This window comes from Lepidochelys kempii, chromosome 14, assembly GCF_965140285.1.
Source record: "Lepidochelys kempii isolate rLepKem1 chromosome 14, rLepKem1.hap1, whole genome shotgun sequence".
NCBI lineage: Eukaryota > Metazoa > Chordata > Testudines > Cheloniidae > Lepidochelys > Lepidochelys kempii.
The window spans coordinates 18019602-18037806 of record NC_136393.1 but is presented as its reverse complement, the minus strand read 5'-3'; the positions used below and the strand labels follow the sequence as shown (position 1 = coordinate 18037806).

At 44.4% G+C, this 18205-nt stretch overlaps 1 protein-coding gene across 7 annotated transcripts in view; it reads left to right on the top strand.

Moving 5' to 3' along the window:
• Window positions 1-18205, top strand: part of LOC140897602 (uncharacterized) — a 344323-nt gene that overhangs the window by 313603 nt on the left and 12515 nt on the right. For all 7 annotated transcript variants that reach the window (XM_078848412.1, XM_078848413.1, XM_078848416.1 and 4 more), the window contains one exon: window positions 8929-9249. In XM_078848412.1, the coding sequence (XP_078704538.1) occupies window positions 8929-9157 (229 nt within the window). In that variant the 3' untranslated portion in view covers window positions 9158-9249. The remainder of the gene's footprint in view (window positions 1-8928; window positions 9250-18205) is intronic.

Here is an 18205-nt window from a genome sequence, read left to right as displayed (position 1 = left end):
TTTCTCCACACCATTCAGGATTTCATAGACTTCTCTCATATCCCCCCTCAGTCATCCCTTGTCTAAAATAAACAGTCTCTGACTTTTTAATCTCTCCTACTATGGAAGCTGTTCTATACCCCTAATCATTTTCATTGCCCTTCTCTTTTTCCAATTCTAATATATCTTTTTTTGAGATAGGGCAACCAGAACTGCATGCAGTATTCAAGGTGTGGGTGTACCATGGATTTATATAGTGGCATGATGATATTTTCTGTTTTATAATCTATCCTTTCCTAATGGTTCCTAACCTTCTGTTAGCTTTTTTTGTCTGCTGCTGCATGTTGAACAGATATTTTTAGAGAACTATCCACAATGACTTCAAGATCTCTTTTGAGTGGCAACAGCTAATTTAGACCCCATCATTTTGTATGTATAGCTGGGATTATGTTTTACAATGTGCATTACTTTGTATTTATCAACATTGAATTTCATCTGTTATATTGTTACCCAGTCACCCAGTTTTGTGGGATCCCTTTGTAACTCTTTACAGTCAGCTTTGGATTTAACTTTCTTGAGTAATTTTGCATAGTCTGCAAATTTTGTCATCTCACTGTTTACCCCTTTTTCCAGATCGTTTATGAATATGTTCAACAGCACTGGTCCCAGTACAGATCCTTGCTACCGATTTCTCTCCACTGTGAAAACTGACCATATATTCCTGCCCTTTGTTTCCTTTTAACCAGTAATTAATCCATGAGAGAACCTTCCCTCTTATCCCATGACTCCCTACTTTGCTTAAGACTCTTTGGTGAGAAACCTTGTCAAAGGCTTTCTGAAAGTCTCAGTACGCTATATCCACTGGATCATCATTGTCCACATGTTTGTTGACCCCCTCAAGTAATTCTAATAGATTGATGAGGCATGATTTCCCTTTACAAAAGCCGTGCTGACTCTTCCCCAACACATCCTGTTCATCTATGTGTCTCCTAATTCTGTTTACTATAGTTTCAACCAGTTTGCCTGGTACTGAGCTCTTGCCAATGGCTTTTACTTGAGATGCAATGCAGACCTGCTAGGTTATGAAATCTGAAAACAAACAACACGATTAGCTTGTTAAGAGGGATTCTGATATAATTTCTGCCATTTGTTCCAATTAGTTTCCCCATCCTGTAGTCATAATTTGAGCTGTGTCAGGGTTGAGTCTCAGCCAACTAGCCCTCACTCAAGCTTCAGTCTCCATTAGGCAGTGAGTCCTTCCACTGTCCCTCCGTGGTTGGATAAAGGAACATTTTCAAAGATATAAAGCAAAACTTACTTTTTTTCCTTATGGCATGGAATACAGACATTACAAATAAGATTAATGAATGCAGCAGTTTACAAACATTCTGTAGAGTCTAAACACTAAATACATTCTTATAAGACTATTTGAGCAGCACTAACACATAAGTGAACTTGTCTGGTCTCCAGCTATGAGTTTGTCGGTTCTTAGCTAATGCCAGCAGCCTTGGCAAGAGCTGGCACCTAGCCTGCCAGTGTCACAACTGCTGCATGTTCTTTGGATTTGGATGTGAAGCAATACTTCCCCATTCCCTAATGGAACCTCCCTGAACTCTTGTGCAAGGTGGGTGGTGGATTCAAACCCAGATTTCAACCCAATGAATTATTGTGAAGCGCGGGAGAAGATCGGATCCAAGCCTGAAACTGTATCAAAATTGTTTGCTGACTCCTATCTCTGCAACAGGACATCCCGGGTATTGGTTTGAATTCTGGATCTGGATTTTGCAGCCCATCCTTTCTCTTGCCTGAAAAAGAAAATAAATAATGTTTTCGTTACATTTTGAAGGATTGTGGATGAGAGCAGGAAAAGTCTCTTCCATACCCCCAATCCTCATCTCACTACTATGGTTCTGCTCTGAGCCATTCCAAGACGCTGTTACATTGTGTATGAGAGAGTTGAGGACCAAGAGGGGTCAGTCTGGCGGTAGAGGGAGAGAAATGCTTCATCTCTAGCAGCCCATTCATGTTGGCTGTTGCCAAATGTTGCTGCAGTAGCTGCACAGAAAGGAGAAGAAGAAAAGAAGGGAAGAGAGTGGGTGGGTGGGTTGTGGATTGAAAGGGCATGAGCATGCTGCAAATAGAGCTGCAAAAAACAGCGTCAAGGACACACTGAGAGTCTCACTCCTCACACAAGCAAGGGAATGCAGGGAGAAGTGGAGACTCTGCAACCTCATCTCATCCTGCTGAGCTTGTCACAGGAGGATTTAATGCAGCACGCGCAGTATGCATAGGAATTCAGGGACTTCAGATATTTCAGTGTTAGGGGGATTATACCAATATTAAAACCCCCCACAAAGAATGAAGGGGAAGATCTCTCTTGGGAGAAGTTGTAAGGGTTAAAACACAGCCCTGCATTGTCCCTTCACAGCTGTTTCAAGTTCAGAGTGCAAGGTGGTGTATGTATTTAGGCTTTTTTCCCCCAAAAAACCTATACTTTGTTAGCTATTTGTCTCATTAGGACAGGGTCCATGTGGTTCTTTGCTGCACCTTTCACACTTTGGACCATAAGGGATAATAAACAGTAATAGTTAATTATAATGACAGTAATTTAATGCAGGACACAAGTAGGGTGCACCACAATTCCAAAATGTGTCTTCGCTGTCTTCCCTGATGTTGTTTAAACGGTATTTGTGTGCACAGGACTGATTGCCAAATGCTACCTGCCAAAAGAGCCTTTTAGGGCCAGATCCAACTCATGTAAATTGGTGTAAGTCCAACAAAATCAGTGGAGCTATGCCAGCGTACTCCAGCTGAGGATCTGGTCCATAATATTTTATTAGATCCTATCACTCTGGAGCGTGAAGTTCAGAATTAGACAAACATAGAACAAGGTACAAAATTTAAATTGTCAACATGACATGTCAAAATATACAAAACAAATATCCTTAAAGCAAACTCTAATAAGTTCTCAAGCAGCATTTTTCTTATTGTGCTTATCTGTGCATTTCTATTATTATTAATGGAAATATTTTAGTTGGTATGTGTATGTACAGTGAAATGGACATTTACTCATAAAAATCTATTCCTTCCAAGCCTAATTTAAAATGTTTTCTCCCTCTGTAGGTTTGTATACTGTGACAAAGTCCCTCCTCTGCCTTGGTGGGTCCTGCGCTTATTGGCGGATTTGCTCACCTCTGAGGTTCACGGCAGCCCTCAGTTTGGCCACTTTCGTGGCTCAAATCTGCCGTTCACTCAGTTAGCCTCATCACTGGCCAGCCTGGGGAAAAGGAAGAAGAACAATCCCCGCAGTCTCTGCTGATCCACCTAGTGGATCAGGGAACAGGCCAGAGACCTTCCCCTCTGGTGGAACCCACAGTCCAGTTCAATTCCTCCGGTATCAAGTAGGGAGTTGGGGGGATGGAGGGAACCCGGGCCCACCCTCTATTCCGGGTTCCGCGCAGGGCCCTGTGGATTGCAGCTGTCTACAGTGGCTCCTGTAACAGCTGTGTGACAGCTACAACTCCCTGGGCTACTTCCCCATGGCCTCCGCCCAACACCTTCTTTATTCTCACCACAGGACCTTCCTCCTGATGTCTGATGATGCTTGTACTTTTTAGTCTTCCAGTAGTATGCCTTCCTACTCTCAGCTTCTTGCGCCTCGTGTGCCCAGCTCCTCGCATGCACATCACAAACTGAAGTGAGCTCCTTTTTAAACCCAGGTGCCCTGATTAGCCTGTCTTAATTGATTCTAGCAGCTTCTTGATTGGCTGCAGGTGTTCTAATCAGCCTGTCTGCCTTAATTGTTTCCAGAAAGTTCCTGATTGTTCTGGAACCTTCCTTGTTACCTTACCCAGGGAAAAGGGACCTACTTAACCTGGGGCTAATGTAGCTTCCTTCTATCACTCTCCTGTAGTTGGCCAATGGAGGCTCCTTTGACTGTGGGGCCTATTTCCGATCCTCCGTCCATTCACGTATCCGGGCAGAGTTCCTCTGGGCGGTGTCCACTGACTCCCTTGACGCCTTTGAGGAGCAGTGGACGCTGTCCGGGGTTCTCTGCTCAGTGTCCCCGTCTGGTTCCCTTCGTTTGACCTTTTGACCACACTCCTGTCCCTGTTATTTCATTAGTTGTCCCCCATACTCATTTGGTGTCCAGGTCCTGTGGATCCCCCTCTTAGGCTGCAGGGGGGGGATTCTTTAGCGCTTCCCGGATCCCAATAGGATCACTCTCCTGTAGCCATCTGGCCCGACCCTGTCACAATACATAGATACATGCATGCACACACATGTACATAAGTAATACATCACAGTTACATGTATTCATACATACACAGAAATACTATTTATATACATATATTGCACATATATTACATCACTGTATATGTATGTATTTCAGTGTACATATACATTATGTATTTGCACACAGTCTGTTGAGAGGAAGAGAGAAAGTGTCTCAGTCTAGTGCAAATTTTTACAGCTACACTATAAAGGATGGCAAATGTAGGAGTTTGAGGAGCAGAGGGAGCATTATTCTCTCAAATGGAAACTGACAGCACCTTAACTGTAGCCGCACTAGCTGGCGTCACTATAACGATCCAGTTCATTGATAGGAAGTGGCAAGCAAAGCAGATGCTTTTAGCAGTGCTGGATTATGAAAGGGGCAGGCTGCTAGAGGCAACAAGCTATTGTCTGAAACATTAAATTTATTACAGGGCACCATACAAAGCCTAAACTAGGCTAGCCAAATAAATAAATAAAGGAACAATTTAGTATGTGTTATATGTATGCAAAGCTAGTCATATCAAGCAATGTAGTATAATAAGGCTGAACTAGTCACTAATGGGCTATATAGCTTGCTGCCTTTTTTTTTTTTTAAGATGGCACTTTAATGGGTTTTCCTCAAACAGATGCTTGAGTAGTCACACTCTAGTAGCCAGTGATAAGATTAAAAAAGAGAGAGAGAGAGAGAGAAAATAAATAAATAAATTTTAAAAGCATAAGATTGGCAGAACCCATTTGTCAGAAGGAAAGAGGTTGAGGGCGATGGGCAGGAGGAAGAGAGAGAAGCCTGTCAGGCTGTGGGAAAGTTTAATAAATTCCTTGTCTGAAGACCGCTGCACACAGAGTTGCTCAAGGCCATTGAAACCTGATGAACCTGTGATAGGCTGGTTGCAGTTTTGCTGGCACGCGTTACTGCTTTGATATCTCACACAAAGGTTGGTTGTGAGTGAGTGAGTGAGAGGCATTGCTGTATGCTTGTCTTTATAGATTTAAAAATCCATGATGAGAGCACCTAAGTATTTAAGTGTGTAAATGTCATCAGTTACTGTTTAACTGAGTGAAATGTGTTGAAAGCAGCAACAGTACAATATAGCATTGAACGCATGAGAGCTCAAAGAACCCTCCTCCCACATCTAAGAAAAAGTGCGTTTTAAAAAAAGTGTAATCCAAGTACACTGGGAGCGGGAGGAGGACTGAGGGCGTTGTTTCTCTGCAGGGAGGGCAAGAATGTTTTTTTATTTTGTTTTTCTTATAATCAAGCAACTCATTGCAAACCAGGGTCCCCATCCGGCAAACACTTGTGCATGTGGTTAACCTTTCTCACATGAGCAGACTCACTGAATTCAATGAGGCTACTCGTGCTGACAGAATGGATCCCTGTACCAGCATGGAGCCCATGGGTCTACCTATGTGGTTCTGATTACAGGAGTGGGGCCCAGCATGGTCATTTTTAAATTTAATGGAGAGGCATCATGATCTAATGCAGAGCACCCTGGGTTGGGGCTCAGGAGACCTAAATTATTTTCCTGGCTCTGCCACTGACCAGCTGTGTGCCCTCAGAAAAGCCCCTTCAGCTCTCTGTCTCCCCTCCCACCCTTTGTCTTGTATTTAGACTGTAAGCTCTTCGGGGTAAGAACTGTCTCTTGGTATGTGTTTGTACAGCACCTAGCACAATGAGGTCCTGAAAGTGTTTCTCAGGGGATGATTTTACCCCCAGGCATACAATAGATTTAAATCAGTTCTTATTGTGACGTTGGGAGAACACGCACACAATGGTGTCAAGTAGGTGAGCATTAAGTCTTACAACGCTTCTGATTTTTAGCAGGAATATGCTGATATTATATTGGAAGTGTATACTGGTAAGAAAGCTTCCTTAGCAGGAATGATAGCACTAGAGCAATAGTGAACCATTGCCTCCTCACTGCTGTAAAAATAGCAAAATGTCCAACCAGTTGCTGCCACAGTGATAAAAGTAGACAATGGTTTGCCAGGCATGGTTAGCAGAACTGTGTGAGAGCCCACTACCAGATCTGAGGGTACATTGCTACTGCAGCTGGGAGCGTCCTTCCTACCATGGGCATGGGCTCAGGCTAGCTGCCTGAGTATGTACCTAGGGGTCCAGGCAGAAGACAATCCCACGCAGCCACTTGTGCTACCCATTCCCACAGCTACACTGCTATTTTTAGCATGCTAGCTTGAGGAGAGCTAGCACATCTGCTTACCCCGGCTGGGAAGTACAGTCCCAGCTGCAGTGTAGATGTTCCAAAGTGCATTGGCAGTACATTGTTATGTGAGATCTTAGCATGGTAATAGCAGTAGTGATGTAGGCCAGGATTGTGAGACTGTTGATCCCCAGGATTGGACTAGCAGGGGAGTTAGTGAAGTATTTTGGCAGATCTTGTGTGTGAAAAGCCAGCACTATATCTGGCAGTAGCCAGTGTTTACCAAGGCCTCACTTTTCCGATCACTGACTAATTCCATTCTGGTCAGACAGAAAACTTAAAGTAATAATGCCAAGAACTGACCAACTATCCCCAATATGATGCAACTGATTGAAGAGCAAGACATCTGCTATATTCACTCAGTCAAAGTCAACGTTAGTAATAGCCACTAGTCATTGTAAGGAACACACCTTTCTCCACAATGTCATTCGTAATTGGTTGCAAAAGACAGTAAATGTTGAAGTTAAAGTTGTGCTTGCAGCTCAGGAAATCCCAAAGTTAACTCTGCCTCCTTGTGTGAATGCAGTATGGCAGTTTTAAATTACTCAGATAATGCAATATAAGTTTATACATTTTTTCTGCAATCCTAGAATCCCATGTGTAATTACTGTTGTAGTATTGCGTATGCCAGACAAAATCCAGGAATGTCATCCACATGAACAGTATACAGCAGAAGTACACATGTTTGCAACTATGTTATCTCTTGAATTACCTGACTCACACCCTGAAATGGACTTAAGGAAAGCTGCACTGTGCATGTATGCACAAGGAAATTAGCTTTGCATCATAGTTCACAAGCTATTCTGCTGAACAGCACCAAAGGAAGGTGTTCCTGCTGGTTGAAAAGAAAATATATAGTACAAGGCTGTTGCTAGCCTTAGAGTATTGAAATATTTATTGTGGAGAGAAGTGCCCTTTGGAAAAAGTGTCAGTAAGGAAATACTAGGAACATAAAAAATGCCAGACTGGACCAGACCCAAAGTCCACCTAGTACATTTTTCTGTCTCCGACAGTGGCCAGCTCCTGATGCTTCAGAGGAAGGAGCAAAACTTCCTAGTCCATAGTAATTAGAGCATGGTTTAAACCCTTAAGCTTAAGATTTAGGTGAGCCATTGTAATAATGAAAATAATGTGATTATCCAGGATTGACGAATATACTTCCACATGCTACGTGGGTATTGAAGACTGGAAAAATGGCAAAACAGCTAGGCAGCTAGCGTGCTGTGACTGCTGCTTATTACACTAAATATCATCATGGCAGGTTACCTCCTCCTTCCCGCCATGTGTGGTATCCAACTGTTGTCTCTCATCATATGTTGAGACTGTAAGATCTTTGAGGCAGAGCACATCTTTAATTGCGTACATGTACAGTACCTAGCACAACAGAGGTCTAAGCCATGACTGTGGCTGCTGAGCAGTTATTGCAAATAATAAATAAATAATAATCATAATAATATTTTCTTGTATTCTCACATAACTTTAATATTTTGACATCTGACTTTGGTGTGCTTTACCATGCAATCCTGAAGTTCTCTAAACCGAGTTTGTGTTTGGGAAGCATATTTCCTTCACTGAGCTCTTAAGCATGAAGATTAATGAATAAATATAATTTTCCATTTAGGATTTAAAATGAACTTAAAGCAAGGTTGTTATGTTTTTAAAAATGCACGGCATCCTTTTTATCGCCTGGAGGCAATAAAAAGATCCGTTTTTAAAGTAAACAGACTTCAAAACAGGACTGTGGCTCTGAGACCATGCCAAACTCCAGCTTTCATATGATTTCAGTGTAAATCCATAAATCTGCACCAAGTTGCAGAGACTGACTTGAAGGGCTGGTGAACCTTCACAAACCAGGTCAGAGGTTTTAGATCGGTGGGGACTTGGGGGGGGCTGGTGTGGGTCGGCTTTGCATAGCTGTGCAGGGTGGTTTTAAATTTTGGCATCCCAGTCACTGCCATTCATAGTAGTCACTCAGGAGTTTCCAGATAACATTCCTTATCTCACCACTTTCATGCTTCACTATGCAATGGTATTTGGTTGCACTCTCTTTTTTATGGAGCACAAGCCATGCACCTGTACCTTGGTTTGATTTGTTGATATACATCCATGTGTTGGTTGTCATAATTCAAAGAACACGGTTCATAATGAGCTGGGCCTGTTTTGTGTCTATTGCACCTTGACATTTCTAAGAATCCTGCTTGCCTGCATAGACAGCAGCCATTTTGTTCTCCGATTTGCATATGCAGAAGAGATACATGCATTGACCCTCTCGTGTGTGTGTGTGTGTGTGTGTGTGTGTGTGTGTGTGTGTGTGTGTGTGTGTGTGTGTGTGTGTGTAAAGAACACAGGATTATTTAGTTAACTTAGGCTCACTCTTTTCTCTGGGAGTGTGCTTCGAAGGTGAGACTCTGTTGGTAAGTTTGTGACTGCAATTTCTTTTAAATTCTAGACAACTCAGAAATTCCCAGCTGATGTTAGGAAGGTCTGGAAAAGGCCACCTCTCACCCTTTCATCCTCAAGTCATTGCTCATTCCAGGGAGACTTCTTATAAACACTCCTATCTGGAGAGGGGAACAGGCCGTGACACTCACACTTGGAATCAAATCTGGATCCAAACTTCCCCAGAGCTGCGAAGGTCAGATCTGGCATTCCGGTTAATGGATCTGGGTGCAGATTAACATTGCTGGCATGGGCTCCGGAGCAGGTTCACAAACACACTGGGCTGGAAAGCGTGGGCTGCAGCAATTGTGAAGCACTTGGGAGCTTCGTGGTTTGTATTTATTTATTTATTTATCATTACTCCTTTTTATGTCTATTATTGTTCAGCACTTTTGAGCAAGAGGCATCATGTGAATGGGAATGAACTCAAATCAGCTTCCTCATTGCATGCATTGCTACTCAGAGGGTCTGGCAGAAGAGTAATAATGCTGGGCCTCATCCTGCAAACATGTATTGCGGAATGTAGTGCTTACAACTGCAAGTGTTTCCATTGAAGTGGATGAGACTACAGCACTATACTCAGGAATAAGTATTTGCAGGACTGGGCCCTTAGTCAGGAACAGATCGGAAGGCAGTATGGTCTGTTGGGTAGGGCACTGGACTGGGATTCAGGAGACAGGCTTCTATTCTTGGCTATACTGCTGATCTACTCTGTGACCTTGGGCAAATTGCTTCACCTCTCAGACCCTCTATTTCCCATGCCCACCCCTTTGTCTGCCTTGTCTGTTTGGATTGTAAGCTTTTCAGATCAGGGACTGTCTTTCACTATCTGTTTGTAAAGTGCCGGATATAATAAGGGCTTCAAGGTGCTACCATAATCATCATCATAGCCAAAAAAAGGGAGGATTCAGTAACTTTGGAGAGGCTAAACGTACATACTGTGGTTTTGATTCTACCAGCAGTACCTTACTGTGATATTAAGTCTAGTACGAAGGGCACTAATACTTAGTACTAAGTACTCTTTAGTGTCAGTAAGAACAGCAGAATTTGATCCAGAGAATAGAGAGATCTATTCACACATGCTGGTGGAGTCTGAGTCAGTGAACAACCCCAGTTTCAGAAATGTTAAAACGTAAAATTAATCTCACTGAGCTATATTGATCCAGGAATTTGAAAATCCCTTCCCACTTTAACTGCCCTGGGCTTTCTGTGACTCATCAGTTCCTGAAGTTTCCCCTTTGCTCTCCCGGTGGGGTTTGCTGTATACAGAATTCACCTATAAACACACAGTGCAATTAGTATGCTAAAAACAAAGGGTAACTAGCAGAACAAGCAATGAATTCTGGCTTCATGTTTACCAGCAAGAAAACACACACAAATCTGGATGGCATTTTCCAAAACCTTGCCTTGGCATGTAGAGAATGCAGTGCTGTCTAGCTGGTGGTAGTGAAAGCAGTAGACTGGCTGACTAACACCAATCACAGCTCTTCAGTTCTGTTGATAGCTCTGCCACAGACTCACTATGTAATCTTGAGCGAATCATTAAGTGCTCAGTGCCTCAGTTTCCCCATCTGTTAACCAGGTTAATAAAACTCAGGTACCTCCTAGGCATGAGTTAAGTTTGCTTTGAGATCTTTAGATACAAAGAGCTATGTATCTGCAAATTATTAAGCAGCTATTGAGGTCTTTTACAGTGAAGTGCAAGTTTATGGATCCAAGAGATACCTATTTGCCTCTTTGGTCATGAAATCCTGATCAGCACAGAAATAAGAAGTTAGGATATGGATTATAACCAAGGTGGCAGCAGCTGCTATAATTAAGATGGGTATTAGTATCATTTAATTTTTGTCTTGTGGTAGCACCTAGAGGGCAACCAGGTAAGGACCTTATTGTGCTAGGTGATGTACAAACATATGATATTTGAGTATAGTCCCTGCCTCAGAGAGCTTACAATCTAAAAGACAAGACCTAAAAGATGGATGAGACAAGCAAAGTGACTGGGATATGGGGGGCAGGATTTCCATTCTAAACACCTGTTTAAATTTGTGCATAACTTTCTGGTCTTTTCACTTCTTGGGCTGGAATTTTCCAGGCTTGGTTTCTTGTATAAAGGTGAAATATTTAGAGAAATGTAGCAGAATCAGTTCAGCCAGTTTGAACATCAAGGAAGTGAAATAAATATTACAACCTTTTTATTTTTGAAAGGTGTTTGCAAAATGAAATTTGGCCTGGGAACAGTCCTCACTGAGAAGTGCCTTTCATTGTTCTGGAAGATATTGGTTTTGATTCGACTCAGCTATGAACCTTTGATAATCACATGCTTAGCATATTCAGAACATTTTTTTCTTCTGAACTGCCAGCTGTTTTCTCTCTTCCCCGCCATTTAAACTAGCATTCTGTAGGGGAATGCAGAGATTCAAAAACAAAAAAATGTTATTCATCTCATCGAATCTATTGCGGTCAATGGGTAGGCGCTTCTTTGTATGGTGCTACAAAATATTCATGCACAAAAAGGCAGAAAACACAAAATCATACATTTTCCCTGTTTTCACTCTAAATCTTGTCTTCCAAAGTGTCCCTAATTTTGAGCAAAAGTTGCACAATTTGAAATGTAGTTTCTTTTAAAAAAGATATATGTTCTTTTTAAATAAAGAGATTTCCACCCACCCCAGAAAAATACACATTTACAGAAACAGGAAACTGGACAAAGAAATTCACTCCATGGCCTAGATTCTCCATTGTGGTGCAACCACTTTTCCCCACCCTACTATAACTAGCCACAAAAGAATTACCACAGCATACAGGAATTGCCTAGTAGTGCAGAGACAGCGTAGCAGTTCCTGAGTCATTGGCTGCACATATAGGGGGTATAGATGCAAGAAAGGGATGTGGCTGAGGTTTTCTTATGCCCCAGTGATTGTAGGCTGCCAGTTTAACACGTTGGTGCAGTTGATGTAATTTAAAGCAGCCTTCAGACCTCTCTAAATTATATTGGAGCACATAGTCCACAATTGTGCTAGCATAAAAGCCACTTTTGCAGCCTTACCAACAGTTTATTTGCACACAGTCTCTAACACCTTAGTGGAGGTAGATTAGCAGTAAAATTATCAGTTTGTGCTTAATAATAAGAGCCGAGGGTGCACAATGCAGATGAGGTTGAGACACAGGAAAGAAGGGAAGTGAGCCAGTGTGGACTGGAGTCTGAGGAGAAAATGATACCAATGTCCTGATTCTACAGTTAGATTTGCTTCTGCCTGCCCCTTTGCTGGGACTCTGCGAGTAGATCCCATTGTCGGATCAAGGTCTAAATAAGGATTCCTTCACTTGTGAGTTGTGGCAGGACCCACAGTGAGATGTGAGCCTGCTTGCTGCATCCGTCAGTACTGGAAGAAAAGGTGTAGGCTGCCTGTCCTCCACAGGGGAATTGTTTATTTCATTAAGGGGCAGGTGCTAAACCAATTCCCCTTCTAGGATTGGGATATGTCAGTCCTTTCAGTAGAGAGGTCTTTTGATTGGGACACTGGACTGAGACACAGAAGATCTTGGTTCAACTCCCAGCTGTGCTGTAGTCTTCCTGTGTGTGACCTTAGGCAAGTAATTGAATCACTCTGTGCCTTAGTTTCCCCCATTTAAATGGGGATCATATTTCTTCCTTTCTCCCACACTTTGTATATTTTGTCTAGTAAAATTTTCAGCTCTGCAGAACTGGGACATAAAGACCTGGACAGTCCCTATTACTTACTACATATATATTTGGCACCTAACACAGTGGGGCTGCAGTCTTCAATGGGGCTTCAAGACATGATCGCAATACAAATAATGAATTATTAGTAGTATAACAATGTCTCCGTAAAATTCTCCCTTTGATGCTCGATTTCCATCTTTAAACATGCAAAAATTTGAGCTGTTGTGTTTTAAAGCAAGCCCAGACGTTTCACATATAAAAATCATGAAAATCAAAATGTAATGACCCAGAAAAAAATAGTGAACATTTTGGCAACATTTTATGAAGGCTTTTCACGCACGACTGCTTTAATGCCATGCGTGACCTGTTAGCATTGGCGCTGATCTCAGTGGGCGACGTTCTCCCCGGTGCAGGGGGCCAGCACAAGAACTATGCACCACTTAAGTCTCACTCAAACCTAGTTAATTTCACCCTGAATTAGTAACCTGTGATGAGGTAAATAGAAACTGACTCATCACATAATTTTTTCAGCCAGTCTCAAGCCAAGATCGCCTTTATTTATGCTAACAGTTCTATTTTGCTATTATTATCTCTGTATTACCTTCCTCTTGGTGAGCCTACAGACCTGGAGCCTGAATGTGAGGGGAATACAATGCAGAAGCCTGCTGCGGGGGGAGGGGGGGGGGAGGAGGAGGAGAGAGAGAGAGTCTGCAAATGTTTAATGTAGCCCATATTTCAACAGCATTCACTCTGTTCATCATAATCCCATTTTCTGCCTCAGACATGTCATTACTGCCCACCGGATTTGGGGTGATAGCAGCAGGAAATGAGCTGGAAAAACATTAGACAGTTTTAAAAAAATCATTAGCACCTTTAAGATATTTAATGAACTGCAGGCTGCTTCCAGAGTGGAGAAGTATAAATTCTATGTGGGGATTGAAGAAAGGTGAGGATGTGCATAAGAGCAAAGGGAGATCTTGAATTAAATTTGGGACAGGCTAGAAGTGAATGACTGGTCCCAGGATGTAACTTGTTCAATGTCTGCCCTAACTCACAGCATTCAGGGAGATTTCACAGTAGTTTCCACCAAAGCCACCCCTTCATCATCCTCATGAGAACTGCTATCCTTAACCTCATTTTAATTCTGAAGGGGTGAATAAATATAGAGTGTGAGCAGATAAAATCTATTGGCTCCAAAAGACCTGTCTCTTGTGGACTTATACCTGATCATATGATGTCCCCTATTGTACATCCATTGCTGACACGGCAGTGTGGTAACAGGGATCCAGAATGTTACAATTAGAGGTGCTATCCTTCCTATGAGTCATTAAACCAAAGTCCCCTCTGCCCACCTCTCAAATGTAGGTAGAGCTATAGAACTCATCATACATTTTAGAAAAGATAACCCTTGTGTCTGGGCCAACTTCCCAACCCTGAATGACGTGTCTAAGGTTTGTATTAAGTCGAAGTTCATATGCATAATGGTTGCTGCATTTACCTGCACATGGCCACTGCTCTACTTGTACTTGAGAGTATGCTTCAGTGTCCATTGATAGCAGTAGAAAGAAGCCCATTGACTATAGTGGATGTTGGATGGGACCCTAATTCCTCATTTTGTAAAGAACATTGGGGTATGTGAAATATATGGAAGAAACTTTAACTAAAAGGTGACCTGTAAAACAACAATATTTGGGTTTCTACCTGTTTTTTCCTTCTATCAAGTGTATAAAGAAAGCCTGAAAGTTGAGGAAAGGGAGGTTAATTGGATTTATTTCTGCTTGTGTTTTTACCTTTAAAATATCTGGAATATCAAGTCTTATCTTCCCAGGTTTCACAGGAGGGTTATTTGGAGATCCAGAGACCTCTTTGGAGGCCCAGGAATGGAAGTTTTCTTAGCCCTCAGTTGAAGAGACAGGGACATCTGAAACTTTCACAAAGACATCTTTCCTCTCCTGACTTAAATGGGTGTTAACAAAACTAAGGGTATGTCTACACTACGGAATAAGGTCGAATTTACAGAAGTCGGTTTTTTTAGAAATCGGTTTTATATATTCGAGTGTGTGTGTCCCCACAGAAAATGCTCTAAGAGCATTAAGTGCATGAACTCGGCGGAGCGATTCCACAGTACCGAGGCTAGAGTCGACTTCCGGAGCGTTGCACTGTGGGTAGCTATCCCACAGTTCCCACAGTCTCCGCTGCCCATTGGAATTCTGGGTTGAGATCCCAATGCCTGATGGGGCTAAAACATTGTCGCGGGTGGTTCTGGGTACATATCGTCAGGCCCCCGTTCCCTCCCTCCCTCCGTGAAAGCAAGGGCAGACAATCGTTTCGCGCCTTTTTTCCTGAGTTACCTGTGCAGACGCCATACCACGGCAAGCATGGAGCCCGCTCAGGTAACCGTCACCCTATGTCTCCTGGGTGCTGGCAGACGCGGTACGGCATTGCTACACAGTAGCAGCAACCCCTTGCTTTGTGGTAGCAGACGGTACAGTACGACTGGTGGCCGTCATCGTCATGTCCGAGGTGCTCCTGGCCACGTCGGCTGGGAGCGCCTGGGCAGACATGGGCACAGGGACTAAATTTGGAGTGACTTGACCAGGTCATTCTCTTTAGTCCTGCAGTCAGTCCTATTGAACCGTCTTATGGTGAGCGGGCAGGCGATACGGACTGCTAGCAATCGTACTGTACCATCTTCTGCCGAGCAGCCATGAGATGTGGATGGCATGCAGTCCTTCTGCACCGTCTGCTGCCAGCCAAAGATGTAAAAGATAGATGGAGTGGATCAAAACAAGAAATAGACCAGATTTGTTTTGTACTCATTTGCATCCCCCCCTCCCCTGTCTAGGGGACTCATTCTTCTAGGTCACACTGCAGTCACTCACAGAGAAGGTGCAGTGAGGTAAATCTAGCCATGTATCAATCAGAGGCCAGGCTAACCTTCTTGTTCCAATAAGAACGATAACTTAGGTGCACCATTTCTTATTGGAACCCTCCGTGAAGTCCTGCCTGAAATACTCCTTGATGTAAAGACACCCCCTTTGTTGATTTTAGCTCCCTGAAGCCAACCCTGTAAGCCGTGTCCTCAGTCACCCCTCCCGGTGTCAGAGCAATGGCAAACAATCGGGCATCTGAGAGTGCTGTCCAGAGCAGTCACAATGGAGCACTCTGATGGGGCTAAAACATTGTCGCGGGTGGTTCTGGGTACGTATCGTCAGGCCCCCGTTCCCTCCCTCCCTCCGTGAAAGCAAGGGCAGACAATCATTTCGCGCCTTTTTTCCTGAGTTACCTGTGCAGACGCCATACCACGGCAAGCATGGAGCCCGCTCAGGTAACCGTCACCCTATGTCTCCTGGGTGCTGGCAGACGCGGTACGGCTTTGCTACACAGAAGCAGCAACCCATTGCCTTCTGGCAGCAGACGGTGCAATACGACTGGTAGTCGTCCTCGTCGTGTCCGAGGTGCTCCTGGCCACGTCGGCTGGGAGCGCCTGGGCAGACATGGGCGCAGGGACTAAATTTGGAGTGACCTGACCAGGTCATTCTCTTTAGTCCTGCAGTCAGTCCTATTGAACCGTCTTATGGTGAGTGGGCAGGCGATACGGACTGCTAGCAGTCGTACTGTACCATCTTCTGCCAGGCAGGCAAGAGATGAGGATTGCTAGTAGTCGTATTGTACCATCTTCTGCCAGGCAGGCAAGAGATGAGGATGGCTAGCAGTCGTACTGTACCATCTTCTGCCGAGCAGCCATGAGATGTGGATGGCATGCAGTCCTTCTGCACCGTCTGCTGCCAGCCAAAGATGTAAAAGATAGATGGAGTGGGTCAAAACAAGAAACAGACCAGATTTGTTTTGTACTCGTTTGCCTCCTCCCCTATCTAGGGGACTCATTCCTCTAGGTCACACTGCAGTCACTCACAGAGAAGGTGCAGCGAGGTAAATCTAGCCATGTATCAATCAGAGGCCAGGCTAACCTCCTTGTTCCAATAAGAACGATAACTTAGGTGCACCATTTCTTATTGGAACCCTCCGTGAAGTCCTGCCTGAAATACTCCTTGATGTAAAGACACCCCCTTTGTTGATTTTAGCTCCCTGAAGCCAACCCTGTAAGCCGTGTCCTCAGTCACCCCTCCCGGTGTCAGAGCAATGGCAAACAATCGGGCATCTGAGAGTGCTGTCCAGAGCAGTCACAATGGAGCACTCTGATGGGGCTAAAACATTGTCGCGGGTGGTTCTGGGTACGTATCGTCAGGCCCCCGTTCCCTCCCTCCCTCCGTGAAAGCAAGGGCAGACAATCATTTCGCGCCTTTTTTCCTGAGTTACCTGTGCAGACGCCATACCACGGCAAGCATGGAGCCCGCTCAGGTAACCGTCACCCTATGTCTCCTGGGTGCTGGCAGACGCGGTACGGCTTTGCTACACAGAAGCAGCAACCCATTGCCTTCTGGCAGCAGACGGTGCAATACGACTGGTAGTCGTCCTCGTCGTGTCCGAGGTGCTCCTGGCCACGTCGGCTGGGAGCGCCTGGGCAGACATGGGCGCAGGGACTAAATTTGGAGTGACCTGACCAGGTCATTCTCTTTAGTCCTGCAGTCAGTCCTATTGAACCGTCTTATGGTGAGTGGGCAGGCGATACGGACTGCTAGCAGTCGTACTGTACCATCTTCTGCCAGGCAGGCAAGAGATGAGGATTGCTAGTAGTCGTATTGTACCATCTTCTGCCAGGCAGGCAAGAGATGAGGATGGCTAGCAGTCGTACTGTACCATCTTCTGCCGAGCAGCCATGAGATGTGGATGGCATGCAGTCCTTCTGCACCGTCTGCTGCCAGCCAAAGATGTAAAAGATAGATGGAGTGGGTCAAAACAAGAAACAGACCAGATTTGTTTTGTACTCGTTTGCCTCCTCCCCTATCTAGGGGACTCATTCCTCTAGGTCACACTGCAGTCACTCACAGAGAAGGTGCAGCGAGGTAAATCTAGCCATGTATCAATCAGAGGCCAGGCTAACCTCCTTGTTCCAATAAGAACGATAACTTAGGTGCACCATTTCTTATTGGAACCCTCCGTGAAGTCCTGCCTGAAATACTCCTTGATGTAAAGACACCCCCTTTGTTGATTTTAGCTCCCTGAAGCCAACCCTGTAAGCCGTGTCGTCAGTCGCCCCTCCCTCCGTCAGAGCAACGGCAGACAATCGTTCCGCGCCTTTTTTCTGTGCGGACGCCATACCAAGGCAAGCATGGAGGCCGCTCAGCTCACTTTGGCAATTAGGAGCACATTAAACACCACACGCATTATCCAGCAGTATATGCAGCACCAGAACCTGGCAAAGCGATACCGGGCGAGGAGGCGACGTCAGCGTGGTCACGTGAGTGATCAGGACATGGACACAGATTTCTCTGAAAGCATGGGCCCTGCCAATGCATGCATCATGGTGCTAATGGGGCAGGTTCATGCTGTGGAACGCCGATTCTGGGCTCGGGAAACAAGCACAGACTGGTGGGACCGCATAGTGTTGCAGGTCTGGGACGATTCCCAGTGGCTGCGAAACTTTCGCATGCGTAAGGGCACTTTTATGGAACTTTGTGACTTGCTTTCTCCTGCCCTG